This window comes from Lutjanus erythropterus, chromosome 11 (assembly GCF_056507025.1).
Source record: "Lutjanus erythropterus isolate fLutEry1 chromosome 11, fLutEry1.hap2, whole genome shotgun sequence".
In the NCBI taxonomy this organism is placed as follows: Eukaryota; Metazoa; Chordata; class Actinopteri; order Lutjaniformes; family Lutjanidae; genus Lutjanus; species Lutjanus erythropterus.
The window spans coordinates 6,579,696-6,600,758 of NC_139327.1; the positions used below are offsets into that span (position 1 = coordinate 6,579,696).

Genomic DNA, 21,063 nt, shown 5'->3' on the forward strand with positions numbered 1-21,063 from the left:
AGTACAGCTATCCACCATGCATGTTGTTGTTCAATTTAGCCACTAGAGGGCGCACGAGTCAAGACTCACTTTAATCGTCATGATGGATGAATTAATTGACATAGATATACTATGTTAATAAAATCATTTTAACAGCAGCAACATTGATATGAAATAGTAAGGAAAACACAGGTGTTTCCAATGATACTTTTCAGGGTCCATGTAGTGAGGAGGAACGTCAGGCCAACGTGCAGAACAGCAGCACTGTAATGGAACGGGACCTTAATTAGTGTCATTGGTAACACCTGTGTCATTCTACCGTTACTACATGAATGTGAAGAAAGGTTTATAGCTTATACTCCTCAAGTTTCATGAAGGACATCAATAATGAATGTGTCATCCGTCGCTGGTCTAAACGAGGTACATTTGGAAGGTAATTTTCATTGTTTAAAATGTATTTATCACGTATAATGCAGCCAGAACGGTGTTAGCTAGAGTTAGCTAAAATGATAGCATAAGTGTGTTACTGAATTGCAGCTAGTTAGTTAGCTAACATGGGTACCAAACATTGGAGAATAGATGGAGAACAAAATCATTTCTTATGACTCATTAAAGGATTTGTCTTAAGAACTTAAATGTTAAATGCTTTCCTCTTTTTTTTTTTTTTATTAATTCTTCCTTTCGTTTTTATTGAATTATTTATTATTATTATATAACCTATATATTTATTTATTATGCATTAGTTATCGTTGACTTACTTTAAATAATTAGAGTTAATTAAATGATAACACAGAGGACGCTGTCAGTGAGGTCTGGTTTTTTTTTTTTTTTTTTTTTTTAAAAAAGGCAACATAACCGGAAAAAATTAAGCAAACAAAATTTAATAATTGTCTCTGCCATATGAAATTTAAAATCAAATTTTCAGGATGAGTAAAATGTTACTTACTGTTGCTCATGATTATAAATAAAATTATTCCATTACAATAATTAAAGCCAATAGCTTGTGGGTAGTGTACTTGAAAGATGGCACCCGCGGTATTATTAAGCCATTTTTCATTATTATCAAAGTGACATTTGCTTTCACACGGTGTGTAAATTTACATTAGATTATTGAGTCCACTGATTGCCTTACACAATCCTGGATTAATTCCCTGCAGAGTACAACTCTATGCCTCAACGTTATGATGTTTGGGTTTCATTTTCCTTAACCACACAGTAAATACAAAGCTTGTTTGACTTACCTAACCGAACAAAACTAATCCATCTTCTTTTGACAGTTGGGGTTCAATTCTTTACCCTTATCATATTTTCTCCTTCAGTAATTGCCTTTTCTTTCTATTTCACAGGCTCAGAAAAGGGAATTGATTAAATTGTGAGTCTCAGCGGCGCAGAAGGAAAGAAGAAAACCTCAGTCAAAGAAAAATACAGTAAAGCCCCAGAGGCCAAGTAAGTCTGGCATATAATGTATCTTTATCTATGACTAATGACACAACTTCTTCAGTATTCTCATTACAGCTCAGCCCTTTGCTATCTCTCCCAGAGGACACTAATTTGAATGAGATTGTACAAACGTGTATGAAAATCTGTGTTGCCCTGGAAGACATCAGCTCAGGTCCAGTATTCATTTGACCTCAGGATGTTGAAGTTCAATCAGTGATATTAATTTTCTTCCTTGTGACTGTGATGAAATGGTTTCAAATAAATGGTTAGAGGGAGCTTATGGAATACAAGAGGCTGTAATTGCCTGGAGAGCCTGTTAAAGCACAAACATGAATTTCAGCTTATTTATACACATTGTCCTCAGCGACTCCCTGCATGTCTTTGCTGACACTTCTCTTCAAACCTTCTACTCCCTCTCTGCTTAGTCTCCTCTCTTCTGACACTTGCCTGCCACCCTCTACTCTCACTGAGGTTTTATAAACCAATTTCCCTGGAAAAAATCAATCCATTAGAGGTGGATTCCAAGAAGAGCAGAAAATTAAATAATTAAGGGTGCTGCAGTGAAAATAGCTGCTGAAATGAGCCTGTCCAATCACTTAACAAGGTGTCGTTTTATATTCCTGAGAGGTGGCCCTGTGTCAGGGTACAGATAACCTTTTAAAAGACCAATTTACTTTTCACAATTATTTAGACCCACTTTATTAACTAAATTACCAAGTGATCTAGCCTCTGTGCCCTCCTCAAGTTGTTCAGACTACACAGGGCTACACAGCATGCCAATGAATTTAGCTTAAAGTGGACATATTGAAAAAATGTCTCACATTTGCAATAAATCAGCCAAACTTTAAATTGCATCAAGTAAAAGTAACACAAATATTCTTACGTAATCCACTATAAATCCAGTCGTGTGTGTTGAAATGAAACAAGACGATAAACAACTATAACACAGTCTGACATCTGTCAGAGCAGATGATTGTATTTTAGTTAATTGTGTAAAATGAAAGTACTTGGTTGAAAATGCCAGCAGCTGACAGCATCTTTTCAGTGTGGGCTTGTATTTATTGACCTTTGAGGTAATAGGCAGTGGATTGTGGGAAAGGGCCACATAGATGTGTACAAGCTGTTGGTCAGTGATGTCAGTTCATGAAATTGAACTTGTGCTCAGCTTGTTGTATTATGAGGTGCCTTGTCTATAGCCAGCTGTGGACATTTATATATGTTAAAAACACAGGAGGAGAAGTAGTTAGAGCAGAATGTTTTTTAAATGAACTGAACACACAGCTCAGTGTATTCACCTCTCTCATCAAAGGTGCTGTTCCTTAAACAGGTGTCAAAGGACAGATCAAATATTTCCTCAAGAGTTCTACAATCTGTGGCGCCCGAAACATGGGTGAGGGAAATGGCGGCGTCCTTGACATTACCCATCTATTCTGCCTGGCATCTTGACTAATGATGTTAGCGAGTACCTGGAGAAGTGACATCCATCTTGACATTTTTGAGGTGAGGCAGAGGAAAAGCTGAAATCGTGTTCTTTTGCGTATTATGTCCACTTGGATGTGTCTGTAAGCCAAGAAATAACTGTGTGCAAGTTTCAGTAGTTTTTGCAAACTCACTCAGTCACTCTGATAAACTCAAAACAAGAATACTACTACTATTAATGTTAATAATAATTATCAAGGTAATCTATTTATCATTATAATGTTGTCACTGTACTGGAATTTCTTATTTATATACAGTATTCTGAAAAATATCGATATTCAATACCATTTTCAGTATCACAGGGAAATTTTCACTCAACATTGAAGACATAAAAATTTTTATTGAAAGATAAATAGATTGACATGACAATGGATTTGGCAAATTAGGGCTGAAACTAATGATAATTTTTATTATTAATTAATCTGACATTTGTTTTCTCAGTTAATCGATTAGTTGTTTGGTCCAGAAGACGTCAGAAAATTAAGAAAAATGTTGATCAGTGTCAAAGATGACATCCTCAAATGTCTTGATTTGTCCACAACTCGAAAATATTCAGTTTACTGTCATAGAAAACAGAACCAGGGCTGCAAGTAATGATTATTTTCATTGTCGATTAATCTGTCCATCATTTTCTCCATTCATTAATTAATCCTGTCACAAACTTGTTAAAAATATATTTATAATATAATTTTTTGATCATTTTCTTGATTAATCAATTATTTGTTTGGTCCAGATGTCAGAAAGTTGTGAAAAATGTTGATCAGTGTCAGCTCGGAACACATCGCACCCATTGAGAATGTTTGCTAAGCGATGTTGTGTTGGAGCAGGTCTCTGTAAGATGTGGGCACAACCGTCTCTGGTTTCCTGTTGCTTGGCCATCCTGAGTCCCATTTTGTTCACTCCATTTGCACGGCCGGTCATTAGCCAGGAGCTAATGCTAAGTCCAAGTCCACTCTTACCTTCACTCTTCACCTGCAGTATTCACATAACCCATAGCAGTGCTTGTTGGTCCAGCTGGTCTGACTGGGTGATCCAAAGATTCCATGTGCATTGTTGATCATCTTAAAGGGGTAGTTCACCCAAAAATGAAATGTCTAGCAGTGTTTGTGGACTAAAAAACTAAACCCACTCCTTAAGTCCACATAAGCGTGAGTATATAATGATAGAATTTTAATTTTTGGATGAATTATCCCTTTAAGGCCCACTGCTCTTTAAAACCCACACTTCCTTTTCTAATGCCTACAAGCATATTTCTGTCATAGGTGCTGCATGTTGTAGCAATAAAACCGGAAAAAAACTGATTAAAACAAATATGATGCAAAAGGACCTACCAGCAGCAGCATCTGCATATGCTACCATTTCCATTGTAATCATGGAAATATAGCTGTTTGATACATTTGATCCAAGTGCTGTAAAGTTAAAGCGCCCTCGCCATCATAGTAACAATGATGTAATACTACTTTATTACATATTTACTGCACATCAAAACAACAGGCTTTGAAGCCCAGTCAGCAGCTCAGCAGCCTGTTTGTACTAAATATAATTGAAGCCAAGTAACAGGGCTCAAGCCAACTGGGATATGGACAAATCAAAGACTAATGAACAGAGCACAGGCCAGTATGGACAAACCACAGCATGATAGCAACACTGGAGCGTTACGTTTCAGGTCAGACAAGTGGGATTTCTTTTCACATACTTATTGTGCACTGCAGCTTGCCTCGCATTTATACACACTCTCACAAACAGCTTCCACTTATAAAACCAGCTGGGTGGGGTCAGGGTTCCAGTCACAGGCCCTGAAAGTACTCTTCATTTTCTTAAGGTATGTGAAGCTCCAAGAGAAATACAGTACTCCTATTAAGGGCTGCAACCAATGATTATTTCCTTTGTCATTTAATCTATCGATCATTATCTCATTTAATTGACTCATTGATTATGTCTTAATATTGTCGGTTGAAAAATAGGTCCAAACATGTGGAGCAAGAAATCCCATTTGTCTCACTTGAAGGTCCTTGTGCTCATCATCTTCATCTGTTTCACAGCACATTTTTAGCATTGGCAACACTGGGAAATAGAGAAAACAAAAGAAAAATCCGAATTGCTGGAAGTGACAGAACATGAAGGATCTTAGTTACAAAGTAAATGAAACTTCCCGGGGACAGAAACTGTGTGTGTATTTCTGTATTTGTATTAATATTTTGTTTGCATTTTTTTAATGCTACGTGTGGTTAATTGGTGATTGTATGTGTCAGAATTTGCCTGGGTATTATTTCTGACCGATATATTTCTTTGCTCATGTGCTGTCAAATTGGTGAAGATATCTTCATTTGCATGCCTTCTGAAGTTGTGGTACATTGAGGTCTTAGGACCCCCATAGTATTGTGTTGGATTACTGAATTTTCACACTGTAGCAAATTCAACATGCCCATTATTACTGACAGCTCTGAATAACATTTCATGTACAACGCAAGCAGCTTTTGCTGAGGGGGCTCAACACAGAGATCTAAGAAGTCCCAGTCTGGACGCAGACATTTTGAAAGACACCCCAGATGTTTTTTAGACTGTGTTTTTGTCAGATTCTCTCGTTGCATTTATGATGCAGCTTTAATTGGAACAGACTGTTCTCAGAGCTGAATTTGAAGAGGAATCAATGGGCGAGCTGAAGGCAGCAAACAGAAAGAAGGGGGGAGTGAATGACAATATAAAAAAGTTGTTTACATACTGTATAAAAATACATAGCCAGCTCTGAATAAATAGACCAAATAAGACACAAAGTGCTTTCTGTGTGTGTGCATGTGTGTGTGTGCGTGCGTGTGTGCGTGCGTGTGCGTGCGTGTTGTGTGTGTGATTCCAGATGAATACTAGCCAGAATAGTAAATGTCATCAAATTTCCCAGCCTCTGGTTATTTCCTGCTGCATATCAGCAGAAGGCTGAAAAGCTTTTTTCCATCTCAAAGCAGATAAACAACTTGTACCGGCAAATGAAGAGAGGCTGAATTTAATGAAAAGGCAAAGATGCAGGTCATGGGGACTGAGACAAAATCAAAGCTGGAAAATACATTAGGAATTGGCTTCACTATTTCAAATTCATAAACCAACGGCCTCCTCACCATGACGGTGAATACAGCCCCTCTGATCCCACAGCCATGGCTGCTGCCCTCCGTTCTCAGCTTATCCCTGTGTGTCTGTAACCTCAATGTCAGCCAAGCAAGTTATCCACGGTGGATTGGGAGATGTGTCACCTTTGTACTCTCCTGCCACAGTTCGCTGAAGCTCAACTGCTCAGTTGCTGCAATTGTGTTTGAAGCATCACAGGTCAAAAGGTTATGTATTCCTTTATTTTCTCCTCCAATCCTTTTTTTCATGTCAGGATGCTGAAGACAGCATAACATTGCTCAATGTAGTCTGTGCTTCAGCGTTAGAATGCACACTGGACAGATAATGGTGACTTGATCTTAACTTGAAAACTCAACTCAAAATGTCACTTCAAAGTCATTATGATCATTCAGTATGTTCACATGCACCTGTAGCTCAAAGCAAGCTTTATATTAACTCAAGAATCAGTTTGGTCCACATTCATGAAGAGGTGTCAGATAGGCTTGAGTTATGAGCTAACAGTAGTTGACAGGAGTGAAGCTGTCAGTATGCTTGTTGGATGGTCAAATAACTTTGGAGACACCCGTCCTCCACACTGTTCTGATGTCAGATTGGAGGGCTGAGTCCGACCATTAGTGCCATTCACAGGCCTGATATGAGTCATTATGAGTTATGATTTCAGTGGGAATTGTAACTTTTGCATTTCTTTTTCACAGAAAAAAATAAAAATAAAAATGATGATATTCCCTACTTCTTTAGAATATGATGCATCTGTGTTGCTCCATGATGCTTAATTTGTAATATTAGTTTGTGACATATTTTACCAGTCAAAAATTGCAGCTCTTGCCATTTGGATGTTGCACTTAGCCATATTGTGATTTCATTAATATTTCAAATATATTAATAATAATATTTCAGATTTCATTGTTAAGCCCAAATTCATATCCATTTCACACTGTGATTGGCCAGCTGTGCAGAGGTTTTTTAGATTAGATTTCGAGCAGCAACTATTAATTGATTATTAGTTGATTTTTGAATTAAATGGCAATTAAATGATTTTGTTAATCAGCTGATTGGTGACAATTGCTTTGAGTCATTTCTTAAGAAGAAAAGTCAAAATTCTCTTCTGCTTCCGCTTCTTAAATGTGAATATCTTCTGGTTTCTTTACTTCTCTCTGACAGTAAACTGAATATCTTTGGGTTGTGAACAAAACAAAACATTGGAGGATGTCATCTTGGACTTTGGCAAACACTGATCAACATTTTCACCATTTTCTGATATTTTATAGATCAAACAAGACAGATTAATCAACGATGATAATAACTGTTAGTTAGCGGCCCTAAGTTGATTAGCCTTGGACAGAGAACAGGCGACATGGCCACACACGTACAATACTACAGTTAACATGTAGTATCACACCCAGATCCATACATACCAAAACAGACACACCAAGATTATTACTTCATGTCCTAATCTGAAGTGTTGCACCGATGCCCTACAAAGAATACTTGTACAGATACCCTTCACAAAATTATTGCCCAAATGCTCTGCACACTACAGACGTCACTGGCGTATGAGTCGCAGCGAAGAGTTTGTGGTGAAGTGACCGAGCATTTTGATCCTCTTTATGGCTCTTCACTTTTGATTTCTAACAGGGCTGGACAACACATTGCATGAACTAATTCTGTTTGAGTACAACCTGGCTCTAGCGATAGATCGGAAAATACAAGAACTAAACAAATTGGATCCAGGACAGATCAGTGTTTCTCCTTTTTTACAGTGATCAGTGTGATGCTTATTGGGCTATAGCAGGACCATGAATGAATTAGCTCGCTATTTTGATCTGTGACACTCTGTAGTTTGTGTATTAGAGTATCAGCATAGGGGAGAAGAAGAGCAATGGAGAAGTAAAAGGGACATTTCAGCCTCAAGTCAAAAATACCTATTTTTCTTCTGGCCTGTAGTGCTATTTATCCGTCTATGCTGTTTTGGTGTGCGTTGCGTTTTGGAGATATTGGCCATACAGATTTCCGCCTTCTCTTTAATATAAGGAAACTGGATGGCACTGGTTCTATGGTCCTCAAAACACCAGAAAAATAAATAAAAAAAAACACAACAGCAGTGTCTCCAAAAGTCAACCAAACTCACACCAAAACTACCTAGATGATAGAAGAGCACTATGACATAGAATGAAAATTTACAGTTTTGGTTTGGGTGTGAACTGTCCCTTTAAGTGCTGCTGCGGCCTTTCAAAGCACAAAGGAAGTGACTAAATGTTGAGATTCTCGCACAGACTTGTAACAGACAAGTAGAAGGTCATTGTCATGTCTGTTTCCATGCTGAGACTCTGATGTGTTTGTTGAAAATAATAGTCGTAAATGCTTTTGGAGAGCTTTTTGTGTAATTAATAACTTATCAAAGCCTGCTCAGAGTACAGTCCTAATGTTTCCATGTCAAACACTAAAATATGCATATGGGTGTATTATTGAAACACTAGTAATGAATGATTTTTGTCAGTGTTACTGAAAGGTATTTTCTGTAGTGAAATGCTACACCTTCCATTTTAACATACCCTACAGCAGTGGTTCCCAGTCTTTTTTCCTTGGAGCCCCCCCAGCCCACACGCACTCATACATATGGCAAAAAAAAAAAAGGGGGGGGGGGGGGGTGATTCATTCCAAAGCTTTAACATCAGTTGTAATTATTTTCATTCTTAAGATATACATTACATTTGGTAAATGACTCTATTCTATTATAAACTTAACATTTTTCTATTGACAAACCAACAGAGGAGTATTGTGAACACTCATCCTTACCAAAAGAACAACAACAATTCATTGTCACAGAGCTGTGGCCTACTAAGTAACCTACTATTTTTGATTGAGGACAAAAAAAAATCTTTTGAAATAGTTCTATGTACAGACTTTTGTATAGATTGTGACTCTAGTGAATATGTGCAAATATAATATTGACAACCTCAGAGCAGACCCCAAGTTGGGAGCAAATGACCTACAGTTTTTTCCTGCACGTAGCTGATCTGACATGATATATTTTGGTAGCTCAGCTTCAGTGGGAAGTGCATACTAAAGAGTTTTCACTTTGAGACAGAAAGACAATGATCCTGGGAAAATGTGTTACAATTTCAAAATATGGTACGGCCTGATTTGTCACCACAGGGATGGCAGAAGCCTCAAACCTCTGACACTAAACAAAAACTGAATAATAGACCGCAATGTTTTCACCTGTCCAGACATCGTATTGTAACATGAAATAAGCGCTGAGAATCTAGCTGTAAAATCTCTACAAGAGACATTTGTTTGCATCCTTACATAAAACTGATGCTGTGTCCATATATTCCTGTAGATTATTTAGACTATGATACAACAGTTAGATCTTTATAATGAAATATGAAATAAATTGTTATGCCTTTCATTTATTTTGTGGTTGAATTCAGTTTTTTCTTACCACCAGTTATTTACTGAATCTATATGGAGCTTAGGCCTCTGATTTCTTCACTGGCTCACCGTACCTTATAGCAGAGCTCTGTTGTCTTGCTTCCATCTAGTGTTCAGTAGTGAAATTGCTTGTGAATTCACTCAAGTAAATGAAAAAAAAAGAAGCTACATCTTATCTCATTTGTCAAAAGAAAAGGGCAGAGACTTCATGGCTGAGTGGAGCAAGAGTTTTCTATTTAACAAGAATACAAATCTGACAAATAATGAACTACAAGTTGAATCTAGTATAAAAGAGAAAACCTACAAGAAAATCTGAAGAGTTTGGTCAATAGCTTGTGACTCCTATTTAAATTTATATGGTATGGTATAGTTGGCCATCCAGAGAATGTTTCAAATCGTTTTTCTTTTTACTTGTGAAATGACCTTTGTGGATTTAAATTAAACATTCATCCAATAAACTCATGTCACTGATCCAATAGATAACTGCTCATACACAACCATTTATTTATGTGTGATTAGTTTAATAATTTTAGAAAAGTCAGTATCCTCAGAGGAGAGTCTTTGCTATACTACTAACTTGTGATAAAATGATCGTTTGTTTTTCAGTTTACAGTTTACTGATATGCACCTTAAAGAAACAGTTTGGATTATTTGAAGTGGAGTAGTATGATGTACTTATCCATAGCCACAGTGGATGAACCTGAGATGTTCTGAACATTTTTTTCCTTGCTCATATTGATTCAGACTGGGGCTGTCAGAAAATGTTGATACTCTTGTGTATGGCAATATTATGTTTTGTGACACTGTATTTATTCTCAAAAATACTGTATCATGATATCATCATACATGCAAATATTCATGGCAATGGTTAATTTTGTGTTGTGTTAAATATGTTTAATAACCCTGTCTGGATTATATGATTGACATCTTTGTACAACAACAAAACATGAACAAATACATACAGAGAGCCCTGACTTCACCATCCTGTTGGGGGAAAAAAGTGTCATTTATTGGATGCTGCCAGAAAGCATTTAGGTCTTGTTTTGGGGTTAATATATTGCTTAATATTGGATTGGTGCATGGACACGCATACTTGGCGATACCGGTAGCAGCATTTTAGGCTGCGTCAGAGGCATTTTCTGATACTCGTATTGGTAGCAGAACAACTAGTTGCAACCACAGTAGATGGAGGCTGGCATTCTCACAGTTCGGAGAAGCGTCATGACTCCTAATGTAGTCTGTAATGTAATGTAATGTAATCTAAGCAATGGATTGCTGTGGAGAGGGTCAGCAGCAAAATGTGTTTTAGCCCAGCTGAAAAAAAATCAGTTTGAAGGGACAGTTCACCCCAAAATCAAAAATACATATTAAATACATAAATACACCCCCCTGGTGCTGTTTATCTGTCTAAATTTTTTTTTTTTTTTTTTGGTAAGTTGCAGAGTTTAGGAGATATCGGCTGTAGAGATATCTGTGTTGTCTTGAATATAATCAGGCTAAGCTTGTGGTGCTCAAAGCCCCCAAACATTCTTTTGAAACATTCAAGGCCAGCATCTCTTTCAAAAAAAACGGTTACTCAAGATCAGATCTTGTTCTGAGTAGTTTCTTTCTGATAGAAAGTTCTGGTAGATTCTACTGCAAACAGAAAGTTGTTCCTACATGAAACTGCTCACAAGAAGGACTGTGGATTATGTTTAGTAACCGGGTCATGATTTTTGGAAAGACACATTGCTGTTGAGTTTTTTAAATGTATTTTTCTGGTGTTTTGACCACCACACAACTAGTGCCATCCAGTGTCATTATATTAGAGAGAAGGCAGAAATCTGTACAGGTAATATCTCCAAAATTTGGCAATTCAAACCAAAACAGTGTATATGGATAAATAACACTACAGGGCAGAGGAAAAATAGGTATTTTGGGATGAACTGTCCCTTTAAGTTTAAGCTATATTTAAAATATTTTCATCACTACCTTGCCACCAGTCACTCTTTTCCAATGTGAAACCGCCATCATGTAGGTCAAATATATCTCCAATGCAACCAGATAGGTTAGTTTGTGTTATTGTGCGACTTTGGTGTTTTAAAGGGTGAGTTCAGATTTCATTTGGATGTTTAATGTATATTTATTTTATATATTCTTTTAAGTAAACATAATTTCTCACAATAAACCCAACTTGGTGAACTAGCCGAAGCGTATGACTTAAAGTAACGTCAGACAGTAATAATTCATGTTTAATGAGTTTGTTTATACATGTCATGAGAATCTGTCACATCAAGTCCTCTGGCACCTTCACTTCCTTCACCTTCACCAATGATGTCATTGCGGCATAGTGTGTTTGTTTGTGCGTGCATGTGTGTGTGTTTGTGTGTGAGCAGGGGGTGGGCACAGTATGTAGAGCATCAACATGCATCTTCACTCCGAAGGCTGACTCATCCCCATTTATCACGCAAACACACCCTCATGTCTTGGCATCATTTCTCTCATGTTTGCTTGTTTTCTTTTCCATCAGCTTGGCAGCGGAGGGTGTCAGGGAGGCGGAGCAGTCTGAAAAAAAGATGCATCACTGACAGGCTCACATGTCGGAGAAGTGAGGTAAATCCTCAGGTGAGTCACAATTCGACATGAAAGTTGACCTATTAAAAAGCACTTTTCTGCAAAGAGACTACCAAGTTGTGGCATTTCATCTGTGTTGAATCTCTCATGACCAAATACTTTCTCACAAACAAGTGTTTAATACATTCACCATAATTCTCAATCAATTCTCAGTCTGCAGTGTCAGGAAATTGTGAAGAATGTCCATCATATTATCTCAGAGCCCAAGCTGCCATCTAAAGAGGTCTTGTTACACCTGATCAACAATCCAAAATCTGAAAGACATTAAGTTTATAATCATATGAGAAACCAAAGTCCAGCAAATCCTCATTTTAAGATTTCTGAACCCAGATGTGCAAATGAATTTTCTGTTAATCAACTAATTGAGTGATTGATAAATTGTTTCTGCACTATTTCACATTGTTTAGATTTATTTTGGCAAGATTAAAATGATATTTTTTTAGTGGGACTGTATGAGGTACTTGTCGATTGATAGTGTATTGTTTACAGTAGATGCTGGTCAGCCTGCCCCTAATTTGAAGAAGCAGCAGGAGTATCACTGTAGGAAACAAAGCAATGTACTGCTGTGGACAGGGTCAGCAGGTCCACTTAAAAAACTAGCACTTTAAGTGTATGCTGTATTTAGAATATAATCAGTGCTTTACTGCTGCCATCTACTGTGTCTAATACACTAGCTATCAAAAAATGTGTCATACAACCTGACTTAAATAATCCAAACTAAAACATATCTGAACTAAAATAGAATCACTTTATTTGATAAACAGTTCTAATTAAATGTTTGGGGGTTTTTTTTGAATAGTTTTGTGTTGTATTACAAACATACAAATACAAATATTTTGTTAACAATTCGATAATTTCACAGTGGAAAAAAAACCTGAATCTTTGCAATCCTCTCTTTCTGTCTGTAACTATTTTTTTCTGTAAGGAAACAAAGAGCCAGGCTTTTTGCACCATTATTGATCTGATGTGGAGTGTGATTTTCTCTCTGTAAAAGAAACCAGTGACAGAGCTGTAGAAAAAAATGTGGTCTCAGTAGAAATGCATGTTTCTTTCAGCCCGCTTTCACTCTGGTGTCTCTTGAGGACCCAGACAAGAAGAACAACTGGCACTATAGTGAGAGGAGATCTGTTTTTGTGCCAAAAAGGGAGGAGGAAGAGACATGCCGTCACTGAGTGCTGTCAGCCACACTCGTCTCTCGCTGGTGAGTCAAGGTTTTCTAGTGATTCACGTCTGTGCAGAAGCTGAACGACGGGCCCAAAGTGTAGTCACTCTCCTCCTTGTTCTCACCACATATACCCTCCTCTTCCTATTATTTCACTCCTCCTCTCCATTCATCTCTTTGTCCATATTCCCTTTCCTTCCTGCCTGCTAATTGTTGTTGTACCACACCATTTATTTCTCCACCAAGCCTGCAGTAGTTCTCCCCGGGCCAACTCTTTTCAGCAGCATCTCCAGGCCCTTGTTGGGAGACCTCCAGGATGTTCAAAAAACTCTCACACACCCAATTCCACCTGCGGGCCAGTGCAGCCCGACAGGGGATTTCACCGCGTTGATGACGGGGCGCAGTCTTCCTTCCTGAGCCCACATAAATCTGTCGCTGGGCTCGTCCTATAGTCTAATATTAAAGCTGTTTTCCATGACATACTGCTCAGCAGGGGAGGGAAAGCTGTTGTTGACTAACATGAGCTGGTAGAGACAGGAGGAAGAATTGTGGTTAGAATGTACTATTCTTGGCCTGCACAAAGACCAAGTGACCTATTACTAATTACTAGTAATGATCTGACTTGCTGTTGTGCAGAGCAGTATTTTGAATTGTGCTCCTCTGCAGAAAGCAAAAAGACCAGAGAAGCATATTGTGTTAGATGCAATACATGCACTTTTTATACCTCTCTATTGCTTATTGAGGTTTACGCTCACATAGCACAAACACTGTCAGTGCTGTCCTTCTCCTTGTCAGCCCTTGCTTTGTTTTCACTGTGTGTAAAAAGAACCTTGACTTTTCTTCTCCCCGAAAAATGACAAGAATGGACTTGTAAGGACATTTTTCAACTGAGTGAAGGACCTCTGTCATCTCAGACGCAGAAAGGTAGAGGCCACCGACCTTAGGCTATAATCAAACACACACACTCACACCTAAAGACATGCATGCACACATGGACATGCATGCACACACCATTTGTAAAGCAAAGTGTTGTGATAGTGCTATATGAACGTACTAAGAAATGAGGCAATTACAATTGAACATTTTTGTAATGAAAAGAAGCAAAACCGAAACTATGATTTTAACATTTAATTTGGAAGTTTATAAAATGATGTACAAACTCTTTACAACTTTACAAACAGCCGTGACAACACAGAGAATAAATACATGAACAAATGTTGTTGGATTCAAATCTTAGTCACATTTCCTTAAGATGCACTTCCCACTATTTGAAGGAAAACAAAGTATGAGCAAGTTACATAACAGTACAGCAGTCCCATCTTTGTTGATTAGCCTACTAATTGCTTCTTATGATCGTACTCAGCTGGAATTGTTTTCATCCCTTTAATATAACACATTTAGTAATGTAATATCATTTACAATAGTCCAGCTTTTTCAGAAGGCCAAACAACGACAATTGAAGAGCTAGAACAGCTCTGTGGGTGAATTATTTACAGCAGACATTGAAACATTCTTTTGAAATGTGAGATCAAATTACATTTCCCAATATATATACAACATTCTGCAGTCTTGATTGCCATTGCACATTTTTATATTTATATATATCTGTTAATTACATTATGATGACTCTGCTCTAAAATAAGAGAGTTTCACTGTAATACTGAGTTGATTGTGACAACAGAAACACAAAAAACGTTTTCTCCCTGAGGTCATCCAACAGTCCACAGGCGTTTTCAGCAGTCTTCAGGGCTCACAGTGTGGGGTTGTACGCTGCTACAGTATGTCAGAGCACAGAGAGAGGTTGTGCTCTGGCTCCTGCAGGTAGCTCACCTGCCAGGGAAGCCCCAGAGCTGGAGATGGCTCCACAAAAGTGTCCATGTACCTCTGAGTGCAGGAGGTCCACATCCCCGGCTGATACCCCAGCCCCTCGCCCACCTGAGGGTATCGCAGGGGGCTGGGCGGATGGTCATGGGAGCTGCCACAGTGTCCATGTGAGGCATAAAGCTGTCCCTCAGCGGGATAACAAGGGTAGTGTGGTGACGGGGGGCATGACGTCACAGTGTTGTCCATGTAGATGTGTGTCTCCGTGGGCAGTCTGTGCATATGAGGCCCTTGTTGAGGCTGCATCTGGTGAGAGATGGACGCGTGCCAAGGGACGTAACTCTGGTGCTCCAGACGAGGGACCGTTACCCTGGTCTGCTCAAGTCGAGATGTTCCCACAGCGACTGGACCCACAGATGACCTGTTGCACTCCCGGTGGGTGCAGGGCTTGCTGGGGGGGTTGGAGTTCAGGAATACTGAGAGAGCAGAGATGCGGTTAATGGCCCTCTGCAGTGTGGCGATCTTGGAGAGCCGCTTTCCACTGAGGTCATGGTTCAAAGCAACACGTAGGGCATTGAAGGCCTGGTTGTAGTCCATGATGCGTTTTCGCTCGCGGACATTGGCGGCCATCCTTCTTGCCTTTGAGCGGACGGGTCGATTGCGCTTCTTAGTTTGGCCTTCCTCTGGGTCGCTCGGGCTGCTGGTTGAACTCTCGCTGTCTCTGAAAGATGCTTTAGGGCTTCCCTCATCCTCCCCTTGGTCCAGCACACCAAGCTCCAGCTCCTCCTCAGAGAACTCTGATCCTGCAACACTGCTGCAGCTCATTGTGTTGATAACGTAAACTCTAGATGAGTTTGAGTTGAGTCTTCGTATTTGTTTTGTAGTTGTAGTGAAGAGTCTCCGTGGAACGCTGTGTTCACAGGCTGCTATCCCTACCGGACACACTCCCTCTGTGCTCCTCCCCAACTTGTTTTGTGGGGCTGTCGGTATTTGCTGCTGTGCCGACAGCCCAGGTATTCTCCTCCTCTGACTCCTCTGGTGCCTTGTGATTACTTGTACCTCGACAAGACAGGTTGGCCTGCCTTTTAAAGCTCTTGAAGTCACATGGTACAGTCACCTGTGAGGAATGGTGCACTCTCTCTCCCTCTCAGGTTTATGGGCACCCTCCAGGCAAACGGCACTGTCACCTCCTCCTCCTACTCTGACTCTCCCTCACATCCCTTACAGGATCTTACAGAAATGTTTCAACACATCATGTCAGTGTAAAACGTACACAAAACATACTAATTATTTGGAGATAGCAATTAACTCTACACTTCCTTTAACACCTTTGTAGAGGATTTGTTTTTCACTCCTAGCGCTCCTGTAATCCCCAGCTCCCTATGTTTTTATTTGAGACTTTCCATTGAGCTACAGTATTGAAAAGCTAAGTTACTGCTTTTCTCTTTTTTCCTGTCATTACATTTTTTTTCTTTACCTAGAACAACACTGTATCATGCCACTCTACAAAATTATTATTTCTTCCCCTGCTCAGAACTATGTGTGCCTCTTACTTCATTGCTGCCATTAGCAATAAAGTGGTATTCATTCTAAAGAGATGTCCTGTGAATGTTAGACTCAGGGACGTTTATGACAAATTGCACATTTATCCAAGTGGTCTAATCTTTTTTTACACATTTCCTCTTTTCTCAGGTCTGGGAAGAGGGGAACCTTGTTATCTACCATAGGTTAGATTTGTCCTTGCAATTAGCTGTCTCTACAGTGGCGATTCTCCCCTCTCTCTGTCTCTCTGCTTAGGTTTAAGGGCCATGTAATTTAGAGTAGCTTCCCTGGAACCTATCCTCATAAATCAGGCCCGGGCAGCACCTGAGGACAAGAGCAGAGCGAGCCCTAGACTTCAAAGAGAGGGAAAAAACAAGGGCAAATATTTTACAATTAGAACCTGCAATTGCCGATGGTTAGGCTATCGATCTTCCAAAATCTTTTGCTAGTGAAGATGTTATTCCATTTTGATCAAATTTAGACTGATGCCACACTAAAACACTGTAGAAATTGTTTTTATTAATTGCCTTGTTAAAATATTGAGTTACATGTCATTTTCTAAATGAAGGCCTGTGAGAATAGAAACTGACTCTCATACGTTTTACTTACACCTCCTACTCCTCATGAAACAACACAGTCTAAAATTGAAGAGTGGAAAACAGGAAAAGCAGCATCCACATGAAAGATCTATGTGTGAGATACTGTGGTAGACAGTGAAAGGTGATTGCACTGACCTTTAGCTAGGCTTCTGGCGAAGCACAATGGGTCAGGTAACTAAAGGGTAGGCCCTCAGACACTGAACTGGGGGTCGTTGAGAAGCATTGCTTCCTTCCTGCCCTCTTCTTTTTATTGTATGTGTTGCGGCTCTGAGACGCCAACCTTTAAAACAATTACAGCCCAGAGTTTTAGCTCTAAAAGCACAACTATTTATCTGACGTGGGAACATATAGTCTAGCTTTTTTACTATTGTGAGATCAGCACAGACTGGACTTAGATTTTTCACTCATTATAAAGATTTTTGGGTGTGTGTTTGGATACCTCCTGAGGTTTTGCACACTTTCCTTTGCTACAGAAATATGTAGTATTCTCTTTTATAATTATAGTGAATTCAATGCATTTTAATTAAGGAGGAGGATGATCTTTTTTTTTTCTTTTGAAAATTTTAAGACTAAGCCATTCATAAGTCAACCTTCTATTCTGCACTGTACTCAGTAGGGATGTAAATCACATGTTTCATCACAATATGATATTATATTAATTCTTTGGACAATTATATCATGTATGATGATATCACAAAGTCTACCATGATCCAGTTTCTATTCAGTTAAATTCAGGGGTCTGCATGTGTCCATTTAACACAGTTTAACACAGTTACATTTATGTCAACTCACAAAAAGCAACTAAATTATGATTCACCAATTTTATGACTGGACTCTTTTTAAAAGTGTCATATCTTAGCGATGCTAATACAGATCAGTATTTTGACTTTGCATCCATAATACTGGTTGTTCAACGTTGAATTGATATATCGATTTAGATTGCTGAAACGTTACACCTCAAGTGCTAATGTTTTCTCACATAAAACCTAAACAGTCAAATGCAATAGTATCTGTGTTTGTTGGTTAAAAAGGCAGAATCCTTATTATTTTCACTGGTAGTACATATGTTCACAGACTCTAATTCTAACCTGATTATGATATAATATAATCTTAACAGTCCAATTTTGTGTATCACATATTTGTCACTGACACAATGAAACCCTCATGATGGTGTGTTCATATTCATCAATAGCTTCATGTGAGAAAATACTTCATTGCGTAGATTGCCGACAAGATCTTAAAATCAGTGTGTATGGACAGGCTATTCAATAAGTGGCCCGTGGGCTGAGTCCGGCCCTTTATCATTCATAAACCTGAAAAAAGTATATAATTGTGATTCTATTTAAATAGAGAGGCGAAGCCACACCCCTTCTGGTGGCTCATTATGGGACCTAACTAAAAAATAATGAAATGTAGTCAGTGGTGAGAGACAATAGATAATTTTTTGTTCTTGTTTGAAAGAAATCACACATTTGTTTCTCAATTTAAAGATAATTTTACAAGTCAAGACAGTTGCAGTTTGTTGTAAAACTGTTCAAGTATGAAACTGAGGATATGCATTTAGGAAGAATATATACCCAGAGGTCGCGTGAGTGGCGATTTTCTCTCTCCAAAAGCTAACATTAGCCGCTGAAGCTACAATGCCTGTGTATTTTCGTACCAGGATATAGACATACATCAGCAAGCCTTACTTGTTTTTTCTCTTCACAGTTGATAAAAGCGGCAGTAGTCACTGGATAAAACACCTCAGGTAAGATAACGTTACAGGGGGTAGCAATATATAAATGTTGGTGATGTATAGTGTGTGAGGCGAGAGATGCATTTTCACAAAAAACTACTACAAACCTAACTAATACTTTCTTGACTTGTAAAATTGTTTAAATTGCCAAACACCATAACATAAACAACTGTGCTGTGATTTGTGGCGCAGTTTAAACAGGATCACAAAATAATTTTCTCCCATCAAAGGCTACATTCATATTTAAGATCCCGTGCAGCAGACAGGAAGGGGCAGAACCTTGCTTCTCTCTAACCGCAGGCTGTTTAAACAGAGGGAATTTGGGAAAGTCAAACTAAATGAAAAAGATGTTAAATGCAGTTGTTTTTATTAAAATAACTACTACTAAAATAGCTACTTCTAATCTAGAGTTACAAAGGTGCTGTGTTTTTCCTTGTACTTGTGTTCATAATGTTTTTATCCTATTGTGATAAAGTTGAGAGACAAATTTTTTTTAAAACTTTGTTTTGCACATTTAAATCCCTAACTTTAAATGTCAGACATAGGATGTGTAAATGTCCGGCCCCTTGGCACTTTTTTCATATCGGATCTTTCGCAAAAAAAAAAAAAAATATCACTGTGTATTGTGTCTAAAAGTGCTTGAACCCACAGAACAGTTGAACCACAATGAGGATGTTTAAGCATTTCACTCATTTTGTCTTTCTTGTTTTGCATTCAGCCGACTCCTGTGAAGTTGTAAAGAAACCACTTAACCCACTGTACTTACCACACGTTTTAAATAACCCTGCTGATCTCCTGCATACCTTTATAGCTAAAACTATTTGAAATGTTCAGGCCGTGCCGCTCAGCTCCAAGTGCGTAGGCTTTATCACAAGCTGTGATTTATGGCTTCACAAACATGTCAGATTTACTGCCGTGGTGTAAAGAGCATGAAGACTACAGCCTCGGACTCTCCCCGTCCATTCATTTTTGACAGGTGACAAGACACCAGTAATTATCAGCCGCCGGGAATAAATCACAAGATTTTATCACGCAGTTCGCCATGCCCTTGATGGAATAACCATTTTCAAGCAAAGGGAACCTGTCCAATGCCGCTGAACCTAAGATTTGTAAATCTCCTGCTCAAGCCCCCATAATGACTGGTTGTTAGCCGTTTGTTATTAGAGGTCTGTGTGCCAAACGTTATAGATGTATATTTCCAAAGGGGTAGTTAGGGCTAATAAGTGAGTAAGGCCTGGGTTCGCTAACCTTGGCTTTGCAGTGGTATGTTAATGCATGTTTTTGGTGTCTGCCATGGAATTTTCTCACCTCAATAAAAAGTAGCGTTGTCTCTGCCCCTCCACTATTTGTCATACCACAATCCCTTAGTATAGTTAATGCCTGTAAAAATCAGTGTTATCAGCTGTATCCTAACAATCTGTGGTCATTCCATTGCAGTTATTTTATTTGCCATACTGTAATCTCTTTTATTGGAAAAACACTGTGTTGCCTCCTTGGTCAAGGAAGAAATTTACATTTTAGAGAATAATAATTAAGTACAGTACAAGCACTTCAAAATTGTACTCAAAGGGACAGTTCATCAAAAATAGATATTTTTCCTCTGGCCCGTAGTGCAATTTATCCATCCAGATTTGGTGTGAGTTGCTGAATTTTGTAAATTCTGGCATTAGGTATGTCTGCTTTCTCTCAAATATGACTTTTAATAGATGACACTCAGCTTGTGGTCCTCAAAACTCCGAAAAAGACATTTAAAAAACTCAACAGCAATGTCTCTGGTTAGACATCATAACTCAAGATAATCCACAGACCTTACTGAGAGCAGTTTCGTATAGGAACTTTTTACCTTCCGCTGACCTACACCCACCAACCATATCACTGCTCTTGCTACCTCAGAGGTGCCAACGTTGCACCTCAGCCGAGGAGGACTTCATTAATGTTTACATCCCTTGCTGTCACAAGCATGAGCATCTCATCCATGAGTAGATGCACGCTTCCTTCCGAATGGTGATGTGATTGGCGAATGTAGTTTGGTAGAAAGTAGTTCCTACAAGAAACTGCTCACAACAAGGTCTGTGGATTATCTTGAGTAACTGGGCCATGATTACTAGAAATAGATACTGAAAGCAGACAACTCTACA

The 21,063-nt window shown here is 38.7% G+C and overlaps 1 protein-coding gene and 1 long non-coding RNA gene across 2 annotated transcripts; one reads left to right on the forward strand and one right to left on the reverse strand.

Moving 5' to 3' along the window:
- The first annotated feature begins 329 nt into the window (after positions 1–329).
- Positions 330–17,713, forward strand: LOC146318610 (uncharacterized). The gene is made up of 5 exons (XR_014771591.1): positions 330–412; positions 1,326–1,425; positions 11,960–12,054; positions 13,119–13,264; positions 16,739–17,713. It is a non-coding gene; the product is annotated as an uncharacterized LOC146318610 (long non-coding RNA).
- Positions 14,339–16,120, reverse strand: bhlha9 (basic helix-loop-helix family, member a9). The gene has a single exon (XM_084730303.1). The coding sequence runs from the start codon at positions 15,869–15,871 to the stop codon at positions 14,999–15,001; it is 873 nt and encodes a 290-aa protein (XP_084586429.1). The 5' UTR covers positions 15,872–16,120; the 3' UTR covers positions 14,339–14,998.
- Positions 17,714–21,063: the final 3,350 nt, after the last annotated feature.

Excerpts from the sequence above, each read along its gene's own strand:
- bhlha9 (XM_084730303.1), bottom strand. The coding sequence starts at position 15,871 with ATGAGCTGCAGCAGTGTTGCAGGATCAGAGTTCTCTGAGGAGGAGCTG.